General features: G+C 32.8%; 2 protein-coding genes across 3 annotated transcripts in view; one reads left to right on the top strand and one right to left on the bottom strand.

Moving 5' to 3' along the window:
- Window positions 1–2044: 2044 nt before the first annotated feature.
- Window positions 2045–3743, top strand: LOC110020287 (protein Jade-1). Its single transcript, XM_020718339.1, has 2 exons — window positions 2045–3041; window positions 3534–3743. The coding sequence occupies exons 1-2, from the start codon at window positions 2238–2240 to the stop codon at window positions 3603–3605; spliced, it is 876 nt and encodes a 291-aa protein (XP_020573998.1). The 5' UTR covers window positions 2045–2237; the 3' UTR covers window positions 3606–3743.
- Window positions 3744–14027: 10284 nt separating this feature from the next.
- Window positions 14028–22885, bottom strand: part of LOC110020337 (polynucleotide 5'-hydroxyl-kinase NOL9) — a 60587-nt gene continuing 51729 nt past the window's right edge. For both annotated transcript variants that reach the window (XM_020718401.1, XM_020718402.1), the window contains exon 10: window positions 14028–14267. In XM_020718401.1, coding sequence (XP_020574060.1) covers window positions 14199–14267 — 69 coding nt within the window. In that variant the 3' untranslated portion in view covers window positions 14028–14198. The remainder of the gene's footprint in view (window positions 14268–22885) is intronic.

Below are 22885 nucleotides of genomic sequence, written 5' to 3'. Positions count from 1 at the left end.
AAAGTGATGTTATTAGTTCTCATGTGGACTTCTTGATTCTTTAAGCAGAATATATATGTAATAATGAATATGCAAATCTCATTTTAGGGTCTGATCTTCATTAAATTCTAATAACTTAACCCTATTTCTTTTAATTCTCTTCTTTCCAAACCTATGCAAATCTCAAAACTCTTAAGCTTGTTTGATTGAAATATTTTTCATTTACCACATATATTTTTAAATCAATTAAGAGTCAACCACCTAACTTAACTTCATTTAATATTTTTTCTGAATACAATATTGTAAGAATTTCATTAAGAGTTTTTAATATCATGTATACCACCAAATGATAAAGTAATTTAAAACATCGAATAAGTGTTATGTTTGCTCTTCACCACAAATGGCTTTCCGAACAGCTTAAAATCACAGTGGAGTACGGACGTGCGGACAACGGACGCAATGCAGCGATACAACGGAGGTTCGATCCTCCGTTACATCGCTTCCAATTTTTTTTTTTTAAATTTGGGTTGTTGCTAGCATTTTCTTAATGTGGCCTACTGCTCACAACATATTTGCATAAACATAATTTTTTTCATACAAATTATGTCATCATATAAAATTTGTAAGAGATTTAGGTTTAAGAATGAATCTCACATATTAAGAAAAAAAAAGGGTCTTGTTACATATATTACACTCAAAACTGATCAAATAACGATTTTCACCCCCAAATCTATTTTGCCTTTTTCACACCTTAAATTGTTAATACTCATGAAAAATAGAAGTACGTCCACTACAAAAAGATGTTGTAAGCAGTGTCTGATATTTGTGTCGGATTTTTCTGATGTAAATATAAACGTCGGATTTACATATGAAATGCGGCGAAAACTAGATTCTGGATTCTGATGTTTGCTTCGGATTTTGTATTTACTTTGCCTCCATTAATTCAAAATAAAAAAAACTATACTAAAATGTCAAAACTTGAATTGTGAAGAGTTGGGGTGGAATTTGTGTTTAATAACTTGACACAAATAATTTACTTGAAAGCCTCAAGCTACCCAAAAAATATTACATCAGGACTCTACATACAGAGCTACTTGAGGAGTCCAATCTAGAGCTGACACGTAGAAAATTGTGGCCCACCTTCATAAAAAATAAAAAAAAAAGAATGAAAACGCACGACCCGGCCCGCCGTGTTATAAGAATATTCCCTTCGTGTTATTCTGAATATTTTTCGCGTTATTCATGTGTTATTAATGTGTTATTGAGTTGACTTTGATATATTATTGTCCCTTAAACAATAATACCAATAACACAGGAATAACACGAAAAATATTATTTCAATAACACAACAATAACACATGAATAACACACCAATGATACATTAAAAATGCGCGACCCGACTCGAACGTGTCATAGAAATATTCTCTTCGCGTTATTCATGTGTTATTGATGTGTTATTCATGAATAACACGCCAATAACACATTAAAAATGCGAAAAATATTCCCTGACATGAATAACAATTCAATAATACACCAATAACATATGAATAATGCGAAAATATTCAGAATAATGTAAGGGAATATTCGATAGGGCGGGCTCCAACTTTCCACGTGTCAGCTCGAGATTGGACTCCACAAGCAGCTCTATATTTTCCAAACTACCTCCAATGTAAATACAACGAAAATGCGATAACAAATAAAAAGTTCTCTGCAGTTACTTGATTGGGTCAAATGTGTCCGACACAATGCCGACACAAAAATCCTAAAATTTGAATCCCACACTTTCTACTCAAAATCCTCGCGAAACACAGTTTGATAAAAGAACGGGTTTTAATGTAAAAAATATCAAATAAATAAACTTTTCCTTACAGATATTTAATTATATACCTGTTATTAATATAATAGTTCTTATATTACGCCCAATATAACATATATATATATATATATATATATATCCTATAAAATAATAATAAAAAAAACCGGCTCATCTTTTCGCGCGCCCGCGAAATTGAAAGGCAGCGAAACAATCCAGGAGTCCACGAGGGAAACAATACTTTCAATTTTCCAAAAACCAAAATCTAATCCGAAAATTCAAATAAATCTCCTCAGGTTCCCGCGGCCCTGTTTCTCCTCCTCCAAATCCTTCTCTTCCCGCGTTTTGATTCATACTTTGCCTTCCCAAAGCCGTCTTCCTCACCGATCTCAAACTGTAACCTTTCCCTTCAACTCGCAGCAGCAAGCCTCATCCGCCCGATTAGATGAAGGGCAACCTCCATGACTTACCTCCCTCTAAAAGATTCAAGCTTTTTCATCAAAATCAGCACCAAGATGCGTTTTTGATTGAATCCCCCATCTCTCCCAAATTCCTCCCAGCCAAAAAACGATTAGATTCTCACCATCCCCTCACCTCAATCTGCCTCCCCGCAAAGAAAAGGATCTGGGGTCCCAACCCCTTGTTTCCTCTCCACGAACATGACAAATCCTGCAATCTTCAACCATACACAGAAATTGAAGAAGAGGAAGACGATGGTGTCGTCTGCTCTGTATGCCAAGGCACCGACGGCGAGCCAGCAGATCCCATCGTCTTCTGCGATGGCTGTGAGTTAATGGTCCATGCTTCTTGCTATGGAAGCCCTCTGATCCACTCAATACCTGAAGGAGATTGGTTCTGTTTGAGGTGCCAGAGGAAGGGGGAGGAAGAAAAATGGGATTTTGATTGCCTTCTCTGTCCGAAGAAGGGGGGAGCAGTGAAACCAATGGAAGATAAAAGACAATGGGCTCATATTCTGTGCGGGCTTCTTGTTCCTGAGGTATTCTTTCGAGATCCAGTGGGGAGAGAGGGGATTGATTGTTCGGGAGTGCCGGAGAAGAGGTGGGGTATTGATTGTTACATCTGCGGGGTGAATCGTGGGTGTGGAATTGAGTGCTCGGAGTCGAAGTGTGGATTAGGGTTCCATGTTTCTTGTGGATTGGAGAAGGGGCTTTCTATTGAGTATAAGGAGGGGAAGGGAGTTGGAATTGTTGCTGGGTTCTGCGAGGAGCATACGCAGCTGTGGAAGAAGGTGAGAACATTAGTCACTGATTTGGTTTTGTTTTTTTTGTTCCGTTCATTCGTTTATTTCTTTTATCTTCTGGAAAAATAAAAAATTATCGTTTGTGGATGAGATAGGTGCAGATAAATGTGAATTTAATGGTATTTTGATAGTATTATGATGGTATTTCACTAATCTTATCGAAATATCACCAATTCATATGTGTGGACTACACACTCAATAATCCCTATATCTTAAGAGGGTTAACATGGATCTCTCTGTGTGTGTGTGTGTGACAGTTAATCCGTCAGTAGTAAGTCCACTCTCACTCGGGTTCGATCCCTCAAATATTCGTTTGCGTTTGGTTTTTTAAAGATGCAAATTCAGATTTAATAAATTCGATTGTGCGGAGAATTTATTCTGCTGATTTAAATTTTCAATTGCTTTGGTTATTTTTTATTCAATATGGTTGGATATGTTATTGATTTCATGAAAATAAGAACTCTTGTTTTATAAATGCAGCAAGAATTAACTGGAAAATACAAGATTGTTCCTCGGGAGAAGCTTTGCTCTAAAGCAAAGATCAGTGGATAATTTTGGATGAGTTGCTTGTAAGTTTCAGGCTATTTTAGCTTTCAATTGGCTTAATAGTGGATATTTTTCTTAATTATATATTGCCAATTATTTATGTAGTTACTGTTGTTTTATGCAATCTCTTATGTATGTTTAAGACCATGGAATGATGATTTGTGAGTTACTTCAACTATCATATTGTTTGTCTTTTGTTAAATGTATATATTTGGTGACTAAACAAGCTTTGGTCGTCTAAAGTGTGCTTGATTTTGTTAGTCTATTTTCAGTTAATGGCATGATTTCTTGAAGATTAAACTCAGTGGGAGATGTTGTGAATGGTGGCGAGGAGAGACCTCTCAGGGTTAGCTTGAACATGGAAGACTCGGGCTAGATTGATGGTCCTTGAGATAGTGAGGGAGTCTAGTGAAATTTAGTATGGTTAGATTGGGTGAGATTTATGAAATAGTAGTGGGATGGAAGGGAGGGAGAGAGTGAATGAAGGCAGTCCAAAAATATTTGTGAGAAAATTAAAGAGGGATAAGAGTTGCTAGCATAGAGGTCAATGCAGCGAAGGAGTGTGTGCATCCGATGCAATTAGAGGACTTGTTAGGAGGAAGAAATGTTGGAGCCAAGATTCGTGGTTGACTAAATTTGGTTGGCGTAGTTGGACATGATTGGAGTTACAGTTGGCATGCAGGAGGGATGAGATTGTAATATGGACAGTTGCAGCCTGACAAAATTGTGGAAGATGCGGATGTTGAATGTTAAATTTGAATTTGAGTAGTGATGAGACAACAATAGGAAGATGGATTAGAAGAGTATTGTGATGAGAGCATCATTGATATGAACTCATTTATAAGATCATGATTAAGGGCAATTCAAGGATGTTCTCAAATTTTTTTGAAATGAACATGAACTTGGGAGAATTTTACCTCATTGTTTATTTGTTCCCTCAATTCTCTAAACGGGGTCAGTTTATGATTGTATAGGAATTATTAGTTCGTCATCACTAATTTTTAACTAATTAATTACTCTTATTATTAACTTATTACAATAACTAATTATCTTGTAATATCTTATCATAAACACAAGGCACTCAAATATCTTAAGAGATGAATAATTAGCTTCATTATATAAAAAGTTCATATAGAGTCTTATTTTGTAATAATAATGATAGTACTTGTTAGAACACATTTATTTAAGAATTTAGGATGGAATCTAGATGTTAACTATGAGGTTGTTGTTGTTTAGGAGTTTCTAGTTTGTTCAACAATGTTATTTTAATATGTTTTGACAATAAAATAGCATTGATATAAAATACTAAGTTTATCAAATGAGTATATAATTAATTCTTGGCATTGTAAATATAAAAAACTTTATCTAGAAATTGAATTGAGTAATGATTATATCAAAAAATTTTGGAATGCAACAGAGGCATCAAATTTATGCTTAAGCAAGATGATCCACATAACTATGTGTAGTTGTCAACTAATATTAAGAAATATTAATAGCTAGTGCATGTCGGAATGTTGTCGAATCTCTAGACATCAAGAAAATATTACGTGCGGAGTCCGGATGGTACTCTATGTTCAAACTCCAATCTAAAATTGGATTCTTGACATATTTTGTTCTGTACAATACAGTTGTATCAGAGATTTGTTTTCAATAAAACTGTGTTTTATGCCATGTTATATATCTTTACTTTCAAATCATTTATTTAAAATTTTTTTTTTATCTTTATAACGGATTTGGTGATTATTTATATGTTTTGTTCGGTATAATATGGTTGTATTTGAGATTTTTTTTCAGCACAATTGTGTTTTATGTCATGCTATTTACCCTTACACTCAAATCGTGCATTTTAGAATAATTTTTGTTCTCATTATAGCGGGTTTAGTGATTATTTACATATTTTCTTCATTATGACAGTTGTATCTGAAATTTTTCTTTAGCGCAATCTTGTTTTATGTCATGCAATGAATTCTTACTTTGAATTCATTTATCTTAGAATCATTTTTGTTCTCGTACTAACAAATTTATCGATTATTTACATATTTTGTTCACGACAACACGGATGTATGAGTTTTTTTTTTTTTTTCTTTTTCAGTATAACCTTGTTTTATGTCATATTATGAACCCTCGTGATCAAATCATGTATTTTAAACCTCTTATAATCGTATTGTACTGAAAAAAATTATGTAAATAATTCAATTTTAGGGTAGCTTGTGAACTACCCACGTAATAATTTAGCCCATGTAGTGTACATATTGATAGAAAAAAGAGAACTATTATTAGAAGAAATAAAGGGTAAGCAACATTGTTCAGCTAAAAAATAATATAATATCATACTTTTGTTTTGATGTTTAAGACTATTTGGTCGTTTATTGGATAAATGCCATAAATAATAAAAGTGTAGATGTGTTAGTAATTAACCCGACTGTAACTCGATATAAACTTCACTCAAAGAATTCATGTTTGGGAGGTTATGTTATGGTCTAAAATTTTAACCTATTTAATTTATTTTTAGATTGACTTTGTGTTTACTCATAAACTCGAGATTGACCCAATTTTTACTCACAAACTCGAGATTGATTCAAATTTGACCTAAAATGCATCTTTAAGTTTAACCATTTGTCTTTTTATATTTTCTTAAGATTATACATATTTATTTAAATTTATTTTTTTAAAAAAGGTAATATTATTTTACTAGGTATTTTTTATTTTTTAGAAAGATTAATTATATAAATTTAATAATAATAATAATAATAATAATAATAATAATAATAATAATAATAATAATAATAATAACATTGTTATTGTTATGCCATCAACAAATTTTAATGAATCCTAAGACATGACACTAATCTCAAAGCATTTTTTAGCTAGAAACATTTAAATTTAAATTAAAAATCATCCTGAATTTCAATTTCAATAAATTTACATGTAAGTTGATTGGCTCAACAAAACAGACCTAAAGACACTGAAGTTGGTTCAATTTGAGTTAGATTAAGTCTATTTCAAAATTTTAAATCACTTTTGAAAACATTTATTACATAATTGCAATGTCAAATAGATTCCAAATCTGCCAAGCTTATAATAAAATTGAATGTATTGAAGAGACGAATGCAACAAACCTAAAATCACTCAATTCTGGCACTGTTAAGGCATTTCAATATTTGCAAAATGTTGTCTGATCGAGAAAATCTCTTTGGGTCGACTGATGGATGGTCTTAATTCGTTCTTTATTTGTAGAGATACATTTTTTATAATTTATAAATAGTCTTACCCCTTTCATGAAGAGCCGACTCTGTGCTTAGATAATGAGAAAAACAAATTGAATTACAGTGCTCTGCATCAAAGGTTTAGTGAACGACACCCGCTCCTGTTACTGTCGAACATTATTGACCACCGGTCGCCCGACTCCATCGACCACAATCGCCTTTACTTTTTCCTAAATCACCAGGTATATCAAGGAATCTCAGTGTATGTTGTGGAGTAATGAAACATTCGATAGAGCATCGCATCATCCCGAACATTATATATGTCACGTCCCAATGACAATATAATGATGCACTTTGAAAATTATGTGACGACACACCTTAAAGATGGTGTAAGGACGCATCCCGAATACGATGTAATGACATACCCTGAATAAGGTGTAACAAAACATTTCAAAGATTGGATAATAATGAACCCTAAGCATGGTGTAACTCTTCATAATAATTGTTTACAACCGCCATACTCAAAATATAGTGATTTTCTCTAAACTCCTGAAGATCTCTCCTCACAGCTCCCTACCATGTCTTACAACTTACATGATCAATAACTCATGCAGCTCTCAATTCTTACCTCTGCAGCCTACGTGTGTTATAACAGTTCTCTGTTAGCGCCTATGTGACTAATGTAACCTATGTGGCTCACAACTCATGCAACTCCCAACTCCGGTCTCTGTGACTTACAAACGCCATCACAACTCTATTACAATCGTCGATGCTAATCGATGGCCCTGAAGCTACCACTTACGACCTATATGACCAAAAACTACCATGACTTTCAATTAAGGCCTCTACAACAAGCTGACACTAAAGTCACCATTTACAACATTTATGGTGGGTCGCTTCGCTACCTTCATAGCAATTAATTATGGCTTTCACGCCCGTTATGTCTATTTCTAAAATATCGTTGCACATTAACTTTACAATTTCCTCTTCTCTAATTTTAGAAAAGAATGAGTCTATGTAATTATAAATACATAGTTGAGTATGTTGATTGGGTCAGACAATGTATTTTCTTCTTTTTCGATGGGTTTTCACATAAAAATTGATGTGTCTCCTTTTGCTTCTCTTTTATTTGTGTGTGTGCTAAATTTTCATCCAATGTTAAGACTAGGGTTGTAAACGAGTAGAGCTTGAGAGAGCTCAAGCTTGGCTCGTGTTCGGCTCGTTCAAAATTGCTCGTGTTCGAAATCGGCTCGCGAACAATGTGTTTGTGTTCGACTCTTTTTAAATATTTGTGTTTGTGTTCAGCCGGTGTTTAGCTCGAAATTGGCTCGTTAAAATTACATTAGAGAAAATAGATGTAGAGTGTTAGATTCAAATATGGATCAAATGTATGCAAAAGAAGCACATAATAAAATTATCACACGAGTTGTTACAATTTAAACTTAGATATAAATATATATAATGTATTAGTATATAAATATTATATGTAATATATTATTATATAAATAATTATATAATATATATATTTTTATTTCGAGCTAATACGAACCGAACACGAGCAAACAAAAAGTTATTTGTGTCCAACTCGTTAATAATTTGAGCTTTAAAAAATTATTCGTGTTCGGCTCATTTACTTAACGAATAAGTCGAATACGAGGTGTTCGCGAACGAGTTTTTTTGACAGCCTAAATTTATTACTCTAACACCACAGATCTTATAAAACTCATCAATGATTATTATTAATATTATTATTGAGTAAATAAAATCTTACCCATCCAAAGAAAATGGGCTTTTTTCTCCCCCTTTGGTAAATCGAAAATATTTTGGTGTTCAAGAAAAAAGAGTGCTACACTGACCGAAGATATTTTATATTAGCTGTGATTGTAGTTATCAGAAATAATTAATATTTTACTTTACTATTAATTCAAACCCACAGTCTTCAAAACAATCAACAAGCTGGAAGCATCTGTCTATTTCGTTGTGGGCAAAGAGTTTCTTGCGGCAAGGGAAAAATTATTGCATACGGTCTGATTCTGACGGTCAGAATGTATTTCGGTGGGTCTCATTTAAATTTTTTTTTTTAAAAAAAAACCGAAATACATCTTGACCGTAGATCGCTGTGATGTACGGTAATGATCAGACACCGCTTGCATCTCTGCATGAGGTGTCCGTATGCAATAATTTTTCGCGGCAAGGACAGGACAAAGAGCAGCCACGTGGCAAAATTTTGCCTTAACCACTTTTTTTATTACATCATCATCGACCTAAAGAGTAAAAGTAGGGTTGATTAAAGTTTGTTAAAATTAATAAATAAATAAATTTGAATAATCTTTTAAAATTTAAATTTTAAATGAAATAAGTATGAATATTGTTGAACTTATCCATTTATATTCACAAACAAATTTATTTATTGTTCAAAATTTAAATATAGCTTGTATCATATATAATTATTTGAATTAAATTTAATTTGCAAGAATTTATTTAATTATGAATTTAATAGTATTATATTATTATATCAATAATATTTTTAGATTGATTATTAATCATATATTTATTTTATTAATAATTATTAACTATTTAAAAATTGACATGATGGAATTCTAAAAGGGAATATTACTTTTGTTTATTCAATTGCTTATTTATTTAGATTTGTGAAATTTATATTTTTTATATGAAAATTTATATACTTGTTTGAATATTTTGCTCCTTTAAATGTCCCTTCACTTGGTCATAAATAAATTAAGTACAAATATTACAAATTTTAAATAGGTCATGCTCGAACAATGTGTGAGAGCTCGACGCAAGCTCAAGTCGAATAAGAGTAGCTTATAATTCTATCAAAGCCAAGTCCAATTTATGATATACTCGACTTCGCACGGCCAGATTATAACCTTAATTAAAATAGAAGTGATGAAAAAAGAAGTTACGCCCAAGTTATGAAAATAAATATTTCACTTCTAAAAATTTAATAATTACTATTTTAAGTGATGTACAATCAATTCTTATGAATCTTATTTTTTATATTTTTACAAATCATATCATATCAAAGATATATGTCGAATCTGATATTATTCGTGAGATACAACTAAGTAATTGAGCTTCGTAGAGAGGAAAAAGATAAAGAAAACACAGTAATGAACATTAAAAATTCATAACGACTACCAGATAGATGACTCCTAATTATAAACATATGAGGGTACTGATACAAGATTACAGTTATGCCCTCACTTTATAAGGATAATAAGGGGTTATTTTAGTATTTCACAAATATAAGATTGATATACCTATCAATGGGTGCTTCCGTGTAGGTGGATTATACCGATTCGTGAGCTCTTCGGGCAAGCTGATCGGTCAGGCTGATGGTATTGCGATTTTTAGGGGATAACCCAGGGTCCGCTCGAACGGGTCTCTTCGTACTGGTCTAGGTGGATAATAATCGGCCGGTCAATGCTTCCGTGCGTCGCTATTGTGTCTTCACTAAACAATCAATTTTTTTCAATATTTGTGCTCGCACATTGTTTTTTATACCATATCAATAAATTAACTTTTACATACTATTTATTTATTATCTAATTAATTTATAATTCGATCTCTAATTTTTTTTTTTTATATATTTGATTCGTTTGCTTAACGAATAAATCGATGTTGAGCTGCTCGGCAAGTCGAAGATAAACTACTCACCAATGAAGAAATTTTTCTACAGCCCTACTCAATTGCAGTAAGAACTTTGATTTATGGTCAGATTCATTAGAAGTATTTTTTTTTTAATTATTTTCGAATATCTCGATATTTTTCCCAACACACAATGTTACTGACTAGTTATATTTTAGATGTAAAATTTTATAAGTGTGTAAGCTTGCTTCCAAAAAGATATCAATTTATGATTTTTCATTAGATTTAAAAATAATACAATACGTGTTATTAGAAGTTTTAAGTGTTTTCTCAAATCCCTTTGAAAGATTTACAGTACACCACTAATTCACTCAACCAAACGACTTCTTAACATCTTAGTGTTGCACGCAGATCCAACACACACATAAATAATATTAAATTAGTAGGAGGAGAAACTCAAATTTTTACATAGAATGACCTTAAAAAAAGAAGAAAAAAACTGTTTGGTCTTGCCCTGGAAAAGTACATCATTATATAATTGTAAGTACACATGTCTATTTTTCTCTTGAATTAGAGAAGATGAAATTACAAAATTGATAATTACATATGTACAACAGTAGTTCAACTAGAATATTCATAATTGGGTCACAGCAAATATAGTTGATCATGATGGTTGTAGTCGTTGACTACAATAGTTGTTGTTGTCCACAGAGCTTGTACTTGAAATTTGTAACAGTAGTAGTTAGCCACATAGGCATTAGTTGGTGACTTCAATATTGTTAGTTGGTCACATTAGTTATGGTTGGTGATTGCAATAATATATGTTGATCGTAAAGGCCGTAGTTGGAGACTGCAACATTGTTAGTTGGCCACATAAACTGTATTTCGGGGTTACAATAGTTTTAATTGCTTATAAAGGCCATAGTTGGAGAATGCAATATCGTCAGTTAGCCACAGAGGCCACAGTTGGTGACTGCAATAACATTAGTTGGCTACTAAGGACATAGTTGGAGACCACAGTATTGTCACATGGCCACATAAGTCATAGTTGGTGATTGCAATATCAACACTTGGTCACATATGCCATAGTTCGTGACTCGAATATTCTCAGTTGGCTCCGTAATTGAAGTCCATAAGAATAGTATTTAGACATATAGGTTGTAGTTAGTGTCGGGAGCCTTTTTCTTGGTGAGAACACTATTATAATTTTATACTAATACTACATTTATTACAACGTAAACAAAAATATAGGTGTTAGGAACAACCATGATAATTTGGGTTTGATGGTGATCAGAAATGGTTGGTGGTTGTTGGTCGATGACGGTCAGTGATAAAGGCAGATAGTGGTTGACAGTGGACGGTAGCTATAAAAGGTAGAAGTTATTGTCGAGTTTTCATAATGTTACAATCGTATTTAGGATATGCCATTTGGAAATAGGGGTCTTCGGTGACTACAGAGACCAAAAGTTATCGTCTGTTTATCAGTACGGTGTTATACATTAATGTCGTATTTGGGATACGACATTAGCAAGAAGGGGTTATTGACAATGATGTGGAGCAACCAATGGTGGTCTTTGGTGGAGACAGGTGATGATCGATGATTGCCGATTGCTATAGAGGACAAAAGTTATCATCATATCTTCAATATGACGTTATATGCTACAAATATATTTGGACTACGATATTAGCAAGCATAGGTTGCCGACGATGAGCAAGGGTAGTCGATGGTGGTCGACTGTGGTTGAAGGCTACAATGGTCTGAAGTTATCGATGGGTCTTCGATAGAGTGTTATACTACACAACTATATTTTGGGTATGACATTAGCAAGAAGGGGTCATCGACAATGGCGAGAAGGGTTGGTCGACGGTGGTCAATTGCAGCTGACAGGTAGTGGTCGATGGTGGTCAATGGTTATGGAGGTTGAACATTATCACTAGGTCTTTAGTCCAAAATAAATTAGAATTCCTTCTCTTCTCCTCCATTTCTCAAGTGAAGAGGGGTATATTTCTAGTATCTAGGATATGGGCATTTTGATCTCCAAGTAAATAACTTCTCCAACAACATGATTGGAGGGCCCATATTGATCCCACTTAATCATAAGGGGTTTTTAAATAGTTTGACGGCCTTAATGACCTCGAAATTAACTAATCTTTTGTTCATTCGCTCCCCATCATTGAGACACTCAATTTGACATTAAATATGTCAAATTTGGGGTTAATATGATCATTAAATTGATAATGCAAAACCTCTAAAAGTGATTTAAAGGACTGATCTGGGTTTGACTGGACTCGTATTAAACCAATTTTGATATTATTGAGTTTATTTTGTCAAGACAACCAGTTTAACCATAAGCTTATGCTAAAATTGAGGCATCAAATGATCTTCAATTTGATTTTTAAAAATTCTTCATAAATATGCATTGAGATTCGTGCTTGATAAAGATTTGTTGATGACACATAATTTATAATTAATTTTAATATTTATTATATCAATGAACTTTCAACCTCTCATTCTTTTGGTTTGATATCAGTTCCTATTTTCCAAACCTTATGTCTTCCAATGCACATTCATAATAATAATAATAATAATAATATGAGGAAACAAATTCAGTCACAATATTTGAAATAAAAATTTTGGGATGAATAATGGGATCATTTTTTTTTTGGTTGCTAATGTTTTTTTCTTTTTTGTAACTTATGGCGCGGCATCATCATTCCTTTATTATTTTTTCAAGTGATCAACAAATAACAGGGAAGATGATTTAAGTCTATATCTACTCCTGCAGAATTCAATGCCTTTTATTTAGCTATAACTTTCAATATAGCTATAAAAAAGAATATTAATTTTTAGTTACTTACATGCCGAACCAATTGCCACTAGGGCTGTCAAAAAAGCTCGTTGTTCGCAAATAATTCGTGTTTGGTTCGTCAATGAGTTCGTGCTCGATTCGTTCGATCAGTAAACGAGACGAACATGAACAAATTTTTTTTCGTTCGGTTAGTCAAACATGAACAATTTTTTTTAGTTTGGTTAGTTAAATGAACCAAACACGAATAGTGATGCGTTCGTTCGTATTTGAATTGTTATTGATCGAAATATAAAATAATTTAAAATAATTATATAAAAAAAATTATGATATTTTAAAAAATTAAATTTTATAAATTATAATATATAATAAATTAATAATAATAATAATATATTAATATACTGTATTAATAATATACTAAAATAAATATTATATATTTATATAATTTAAATTATATAATTAATATAATATATTATTTATATATATTAATATTAGGGATGTCTCGTCGTTCGCGAACAGCTGGTGTTCGGCTCGTTCGTTAAGAAACAAACACGAACAATTTCAAACATAAGCTTATTTCAAACAAACTAAATTTCAAACGAACCGAACACACATAAATTATGTTCATTCGTGTTAGGTTCGTTTACACCCCTAATTGCCATAAGTTAAGCGGTCTAATGAGATAAAAAAATCCTTAATCCTCTAGCCAACTCAATTAATAAAAAATCATTAAGCTACTCATTTCTTATTAACCATATGCTTTGAATCATACAAAGCTGCTACATTTCTCAAATAGATTCATATTTTAAATGAGGCCACCAAAGAAACTTAGGTGTCTAACAGCCAAATAATAATAATTTTACATTACATTAACTTATTGCAGAAATAAAAAACTAAGCTTACAACTTGGAATGAAAATAGTAATAAAAAAAAGCAGTATTCTCACCAAATGGCAGGGAACTGATGATCTCTCTCTACATATCTTTAGCTGGAAGTTTGTGCAATACATTCGCAGACATGTAAGGTGAAACACATCCTCGCAACTGGACAAGAAAAGGCGTTGGAGCTATTAAATTCTATCAAGAAGCTTCAGAATTTAATAGACATTTACAGTGAATAACTTAAAGTTTAATTTTTATAGATTTTAGTGCCATTAAAATCCTGGCACGATCTATGAATGAAAATGCGCTTTGTATTGGGATGAAAAAAGAATGGTGAATGGATCGTATCGGACATGCATTGAATCCTGCATGGATATGTATTCTAATGATTAAAGTGCCAAAAATAGTCCCTTAACTGCTTAACATAGGGTCATTTTAGTCCCAAAGTAAATAAAAGTTTCAATTAATAACCAGACTTTCTAAATTAGTGTTGAAATAGTTCTGTGGGAACTATTTCAGACTTATATTAAAAGAATATGGGAACAAAATTGGCATTTTTATAAATTTTGGGACTAAAAATGACACTTTTCTGATAATAAAAGCGACACTCTTCTCATTCTAATCATACAAACTAAATCAAAGTTAATGTATAAAAGCCTTGAACTATAAAAGCCTTGAACTTTGACTTTGACAAAAAAAAAAAAAGCAATTATATGAAGCTTAATGAAAATAAAAGGCGGTACCCGTTTAATAATGTGTTTCCATCATTATAAAATGATAAACAAAATCAGATCACAAACCCATAAGAAAAATGTGGTTGGCAGCTTATAATTCTCTCTAAATGTAAGATGGTATTTGCGCAATTAAACCCTTCACATGAGACGTGATAAAACAATCTCTCGAAATATTAGGTGTTGCAACTTGCATGGACAATCAAGGTTCATCAAGAAAAATAATATGCAAGGAAAAAATAAGCAAATCATCAAGAATTCCCGCATGGAGTATGAGCTCATATTGAATTCATGCTTTTGTCTTTTGAGTGGATTTGCAGTGAGCAACTAACGGCTTATTCGGGATCATTTTTTTTATTTCTAATTTTGTTTTTATTTTTAAAACATATTTATTTAGTATATATTTTACATATCTTTATGTTTTATTTAAAATAAATAAAATAACTTGTTTTTAATTTTCAAAATATCTAAAAATTATTGTAAATATTTATAAAAATAACTAAACATGTTATAGCATATCAAATGTGTATTATTTCAAGTAAAAATATAAATAAAATTATATATATATATATATATATATATATATATATATAGAAAAGGGATGCCAAACGGCCCCTCAAGTAACTAGTCAGTCTTGTAATTTTAAAATTTTTATTGACTTTATGGGTTAAATGCAGAGCAAGTTACAAAAAGTTTGTGATTCATACAATGCATGTAATTCAATTTTGAACTGCCAACAGTATCAACCTGAGTTAAAAAAAGTGTTTTAGGGGAAAAAATATTACGTACGGACAAGCTGCATTCGGATAACAGTTGCGATCCATGGAAGGAGCGGAAAGAAGGGAAAAAAATACTTCTGGTGAATCGCATTCGTTGTCCGGATGCAACTTACGTCAGGACTCCGGACGTAATATTTTCTCGTTTTAGGGATTTCTCTAGCTAGTATTGCCTATATTATTAAAGTAATTTTCTTGTTCTTTGGTCTTTTCATGTCGAGGGTAAAGCTGAATATATCATAAAATTCCAAGAGATCATTTTCCCAAATGATAAATGTCAAAACAAACCATTTTTTCTCCCTTCCCATTTCTGTGTTTTATGATCTTGTTTGTAAATTCATTTTACAGAGTGGTGATCATCAACACACCCTACAATTGAGGGTCCAAATTTTGTATTTGATGAAACATTTTTTTCTTCTGACTAAGAAATCTTAGAATTAAAGTATTATCTATATAGTTTTATTGCTAAAGAGTTCGGTTTCAAAGAATCTTTTGGTAAAATCTAGCATGCATTTATCATGATATTGAATTCACACGTCCTGTAGATCACACCCAAAGTATAGAGCGTAGGACGGATGAATGGAATAGACAGAGGGAGAGAGGAAGACTAAGAGGTAGTGCATGGCAACACAAATTTTGATAGACTAAAATTTAATCGCACTTTATTGTAGAAATGACTTCAAGGGATATCTAGTAAAATTACATGTTTGCCCCTATTTTAATAGGAACGTTACAAGTCATTATTACACTTTTTCATATTTGTAACTGACTCAGACATCCTTTAGTATTCATAACTGATATTGGCCCCGTTTCGTATTCATAACTGCTTGAAGAGGGGCATTTAATGACATGTTAGTCTTGTCATCCAGTTTTCTAAAAACATTCGGTCGGCTGAAAGGTCGTTAGTCGGTCGGCCCTCTCAAGAAAATCTTGAGGCCCTCCTATCATTATGGTTAACTTAGGTCGTCAGGCGGAGGGTGTATCATTGTAATCTGACGGGCAGCTCACCTTAGACAAGGGACACTTTTCATATGATTAGAAAGGTGTTTTGTGAGTGCCTTTCAGTCAACTTTGTGAAGAATTCTGAAATTGGCTGAGGCAGGGAGCTGGTCACGAACAACTGTCCCTCGGATTATGTGTCCTCTATTCATTCGATTCCGCTCGGTCAGTTCAGAGTTCTGACCAAAGGAAACAAAGCTTAGTGTTTTCCTTTTTTGACTATCCCAATACACTGTCCTTTGATGTTCGTAAGCGACTCGTTGGATTTCCTCGAGAATTGTGCGGTCATATTTTTGATGCACACATGAAGGGCCTAAATCCATCTATTTGATTCTTTTTTGTTTTATTTAACTCGGCATTTCACCATCTTGCATGCATTTAGATTTCTAGAGTTAAAAGAAAAATGATTATTACATTTTAGACCCTCGTGTCAATCTGAATTATGAATAATCTTTGAATGAATATGAATAAGATTTCTATCAAGCAGACTCATAATATGTTTTAACATCTATTGTCATATGAGCACCATTTAAGAGCATAAAATTACCTTGCAAGATGATGCAAGACACATTATTTAGAAATAGACACATCGAATGAAAATACAAAAATGAACCTTTGCAAGATGATTGTATGCATGCATCGACAGGGAAAGTAATTTTTATGGTCATATAGTCGCATTATATGTCCTCTAAAGCAAAAATGGTGCATGCAGATTCAAAAATCTTCTATGATTAATTATCATTATGAGAAACCAAAACGAACCAAACCAACAGATTCCACTTGCTATCAGTTTAATTATTTAGTTCAATAACGTGAATCTTTAGGAATTTATTTTTTAGATTTCAGTTTGATTTTATTTAGTTTGCTTTGGTTTTAAATAGTTCTTAATGAATTGGTTTTATTTAGTTTTGATAGATTTATTCTAGCCTGATGGATCATTTAAAATTATATGGATTTTCATGCACATCAAAGAAAGATTATGATTCTAACTAAATTAATCAGATAACTACTAGATAATGGAAATGAAATATGAAATTATAATTGTATAAATTATGCGAAATTGGTGTGATTTAGTTTATTCCAACTTTACAAAATCTAAAGCTAAATCAAACCAACTAAGTTGATTTAGACAAAATATCAAATCACAACTGGATCAGATCTAAATTAAGACTATCGATTTAGCCAGGTTAGTTCAAATTTTAGGTTTAAACCTTTTGTTGCACCTCCATAGACACAAATGGATTGAATGCTAATATAAGGTGCACGTTTTGCCACACAAATTTAATAGCCACATAAGGTGCAAGAATTGCAACGCAAATTACTCGCATATCTTAAGGATATACAGGGATGTATATGTCCATATGAGGTGAAACCTACTTGGAGGTGGATGAGAAATGCCGATGGTAAATCTCTTTGATAGCTTAATCTTGAACTAAATTACAAGTCCAACTTTGTTTGAGAAAAAATAAAACGAATATTCAAGATTGGATATAATCCTGCAACTATTAGATAAAATTAACAAATAAAAGGACTAAAGATCAAAATAGGGAAGTAATTTATATTATTTTCACTGTATAATATAAGACCAGAAAATTTATATTTACAACTTATAGCTTTGCGCTATCATTAGTAATAATTAAAAAGTTAACCAAACAGCTGAATTAATTGAAATATGAAACTCGCAAAATCAATCATTAGCCTAGTTTCTTGAATTAAATATAATCACAACCATTAAAAGTTACGAAAGTTAAATTAACTCTAAAGGAAAGAAATATGACATAGCAAAAAAAGAATAAAATGAAATAACACTAAAATAGGAAACTCATAATTCCACACACCCCCTCAAGTTGGGTCATAGATGTTGTAGAGGCCCAACTTGGTATTTAAATCAGTGAAACTATTTGGAGGTAGAGATTTAGTAAGAACATCAATGACTTGAAGATGAGTCGGAAAGCAGATTAAATGAATAATGTCTCCATTGAAATTTTCAGAGATAAAATATCTATCAATCTTAATGTGCTTGGTTCTGTCATGATGCACATGATCTTTGCATTACTAATAACGACTGTCTTTCACAGAACATCTTTATAAGATTGGCCATGGAGCATCCCAACTCACTTAGTAACCTTTGGATCCACATTCCTTCACAAATTTCAAAAGCAAGTGCCTGATACCCAAATTATGCACCACTTCTAGACACCATTGTTTGCTTCTTGGTCCTCCATGTGGCAAAATTTCACCAGATATGAACAATAACCAAAAGTGGACCTTCTATCAGTGAATTCTGCCCAACTAGCAACAATGTAAGCATCCAACTCCCTATTGTCTGATTTTTTAAATAGTAACAAGAAATCTCAATATTCAACAAATCTCCAAATATTTTCATTTGTTTTATTCATACAAAAACACAATGCTGACAAAGTAAGTGATATCAGGTCTAGTGTGTGACAGATAGATAAGGTTACCCACCAATCTCTGGTATCTACCTTTTTTCAATGGTGTCTTTTCTGCCCCTGAATGTAAATTTTTGGTTTAAATCCATAGGAGTCTCAAAATGTTTGCATCCCAGCATTCATGTCTCTTTTAGTAAGTCTACGATTCACCTTCTTTGGGATATCACAATACCTATCTTGGATTTGGGCACTTCCAAGCCCATAAAGTATCTCATCAATCATAGATCCCTAAGTTCAAATTCAATGACAAGGACCTCATTGAACTTCTCAATCTCATTTTCATCATCGCGTGTCAGAATCATATCAGCTACAAAGATAATGAGTATAGCCTTCTCTTATGTATGTTTTAAGAACAGTGTATGATCCGGTTGGCATTGAATGTATCCATTATATTTCATGGTTTTGGCAAACTTGTCAAACCAAATTCTTGATGTTTATTTGGGGCCATCAAGTGACTTTCTTAGTTTATAAATCAGATGTTTATTCGAGTCATTTTTCAGTTCTAGTGGGATTTTCATATACACTTCTTCCTCAAGATCTCCATTCAGAAATGCATTTTTGATATCAAGTTGATGCAGTTCCCATTCTTTGTTCACTGCTAAGGAAAAAACTCTTACAATGTTTAACTTTGTCATTAGAGCAATTGTCTTTTGATAGTCTATCCCATAAGACAGTGAAATATTTGGCCATCAACCTAGTTTGAAACCTTTCAATACTCCCATCTGCTTTGTACTTAGCATTGATGACCCATTTGCACCCAACAAATCTTTTAATTGGAGGAAAATTTGTAAAGATTATGTCATTTAAATTAAGTGCTCGGACATTCTCTTCAACTGCCTTTTTCTATTCTGGACTTTGGAATGCTTCATGAATAGACTTGGATATCTACAGACTATCAAAATTAAATACGAAAGCTTTATATGTTGATGATAACTTCTTATATGCAACCTAATCCTGAATACGATAATTTGTGCAACTTTCTATGTCTTCTTTACTGGATTACACCTCTTGGAACTTCTGAGAATTGTCAATTCAGGTTTGGTTGTGTACAACCTTATAGTTGCATATTGTCTTTATCCTGATCAATGAATTTCTTTTTCCAGGTATACACATGAATATCCTTGTCAATCCCAGGTTGGATATTCTCAACTAGTGCAACTTGGGAAACATGATAGTTAGAGGGAAGGACAATATGTTGTGATAACTTTGGATCAGTGTGGTATCCCAAGTAGTGTTAGAGAAGTAGAATAGGCTGTAATGACTCTCGATCAGTGTGGTATTCAGAGTAGTATCTCAAGTCTGATATTCACTCGGAATCTCCTCTTGAATATCAAATTTAGGCAGTAGGATTAGTTTTCAAAAAAGGTAACACCAATAGAGTTATAATTTTTTTTTATGGGAGAATAGCAAATGTATCCATTTTTATTAGAAGCATACCCAAAAAAAGATAAATTTAATGAATTTTGAGTCAAACTTTGTGCAGTTTGATTGATGAATGTGAACAAAGGAGACAACTAAATATTTTTAGACGAAAACTTGATGAGAAAGCTCTGACATGAGGGTATTTTTCCATCATAATATCAAGAGAGGCTTTGAATTCAAGGACCCTGTTTGACATACTATTAATGAGATAGGTAGTTGTGAGCACGACATCTCCCCAGAAAATATTTGGGATATTGTGAGAAAGCATTTATAGACCTAGATACCTCGAGAAGATATTTATTCTTCCTCTCAGCTATCCTAATTTGCTGTGGAGTTTCAATACAAGAATTCACATGGATGATATTGTGTTTTGCAAGATAGGGCTTAGAGATAGAATTGAAATATTCTTTTGCATTACCAGTTTTGAGGATCTGAATTTTACATTAGAACTGAATGAAAATTATATTATGAAAGGACTGAAAGCTTTGTATAGTTTCAGATTTTTTTCTAAATAAGGAATATCTAAGTGGATCGAGTATGGTCATTAATAAAAGAGACAAACCATATGACTTCATTGATGGTTTTCAATTTGATGGTCCCAAAAAACCACTATGGATGATAGAGAAAGGATGTGAGGGTTTTTACTAGGATAGATGATACACACGACGAGTATATTTTGCCAATTGACATGATTCAACATAATGAAACCTAGTATTACCCGGATAATGGTGCAATAATATTACTTGACTTTCAATAGAATCAAACATAATAGACTTAGGAATAAGGGAAGATGATGGTGAAAAAATCATTTGTGTGTTAAGAGAAAATTTTTCTTCAAGGCATGAAACTTGGTGCAATTCAACATTGTTGATCACTTTCCTCAAATCCACAACTTGAAATTCACAAGTGTTATAATGGAATTTAATAACACAGTTCAAGTAATGAGTAAGCTTGTTAATTGACAGAAAGTTGCAATCTCATTGAGGAAATGACTTTGGAGGCTTTCACTGCTCATTCCCAACAATTATGGAGTAAGACCCATCAATAAGTCTAAAAAATTTAGAGTCGGTGAACTCTTGGTAGTTACTGTGAGCACGAAAATCACCAGTCTGTGATCAGAAGCACTTGGATCTATTACCCAAGGTCAAATATTCCATTGTCAACAAGATTGAAGGGCATAATACCTTGGTATCATCAAGTTTTTAGGACACTCAGTTGTGGTTAAAAGTAGTTTCTTCAACGTCTTCAATTTTTTCTTAGTGACGGTTAAATGGCACGACTTGAACCGAGACTATGAATTAACCAAGAAGGAAACAAACAATCGGACGGTGAAAACTACAACTCTATTATTTTATTTCTATTACTAAAATTTAATATTCAAATATTTATAAACGAGCCACTAAATAAAACAAAAAAATTAATAAGTAAAAATTTGTATTTTTCTGGTTGTTGTTCTCCCTCCTCTATATATTTGTTTCTCTTCTACTCATTTTGTTTAAATATTTAAAACCTAGAAATAATATTAAAGAAACGTACTAAGTTATCTAAAGATAATTAAGAAGTAATCACGCTTCTAAACTACAGTTCAAGTTATGAGTAAGCTTGTTAATTGACAGAAAGCTGCAATCTCATGAGGAAAATATAGCAAGGAAGAGAGATGAATACCTTTGGAGACTTTCACTTCTCATTTTCCAACAGTTCTAGGGTGAGACGCATCAGGAAGTCTAATAAATTTAGAGTCAGTGAACTTTAGGTAGTTAGTGAGAGCACGAACAACACCAGTCATGTGATCAGAAGCACTTGGATCTATTATCCAAGATCAAAAATTTACATTGTCAGTGAGATAGGAGGTATAATACATTGTTGACCTCATTTTTAGTGAGGTCTAGTCTTCCTCTTAGGGTTTAGGATCTAGCCTTAGGGATCTCCCTTTGACTATCTTAGAACCTTAGAAGTGGTGCTCGCCTCATTGTAATTTGACCTATTTCCGTCCTCTTTTGTGGTTCCAAGTGTGTGGTATCGACTTCTAGCATTTAGAAGGGTGAAACCAACATGAGGAAACCCAAAAGGGATCCCTATAGGACCTTTTTGAGCCTTAGGGTGGCCTTCTGCACAATTCGCACTCCCGCGCGCACAAACTTCGCAATTCGGAGAGCCAACACGTCCGATCGCCATAATTCACATCGCTTGCACTGTTACCCGTCGAAGACTCGAATGAAATTTTTGAAACAATCGATCGCAGGTCGATTTTTTGTGAAGTTTGAATTTCGACGCGTTTTGACCTGATTGTCGGCGACGTCGTCCGAGCGACCCCGGATGACGAAACGGACTGCGCCAGCGCGTCCGGAACGTCAATTTTGCCTAGGGAGGACACCTATTTTGTCGCATCGTCGTGCGCG

Source organism: Phalaenopsis equestris, unplaced genomic scaffold (assembly GCF_001263595.1).
Source record: "Phalaenopsis equestris unplaced genomic scaffold, ASM126359v1 Scaffold000094, whole genome shotgun sequence".
Lineage (NCBI taxonomy): Eukaryota > Viridiplantae > Streptophyta > Magnoliopsida > Asparagales > Orchidaceae > Phalaenopsis > Phalaenopsis equestris.
This window is presented reverse-complemented; position numbering and strand designations above follow the sequence as displayed.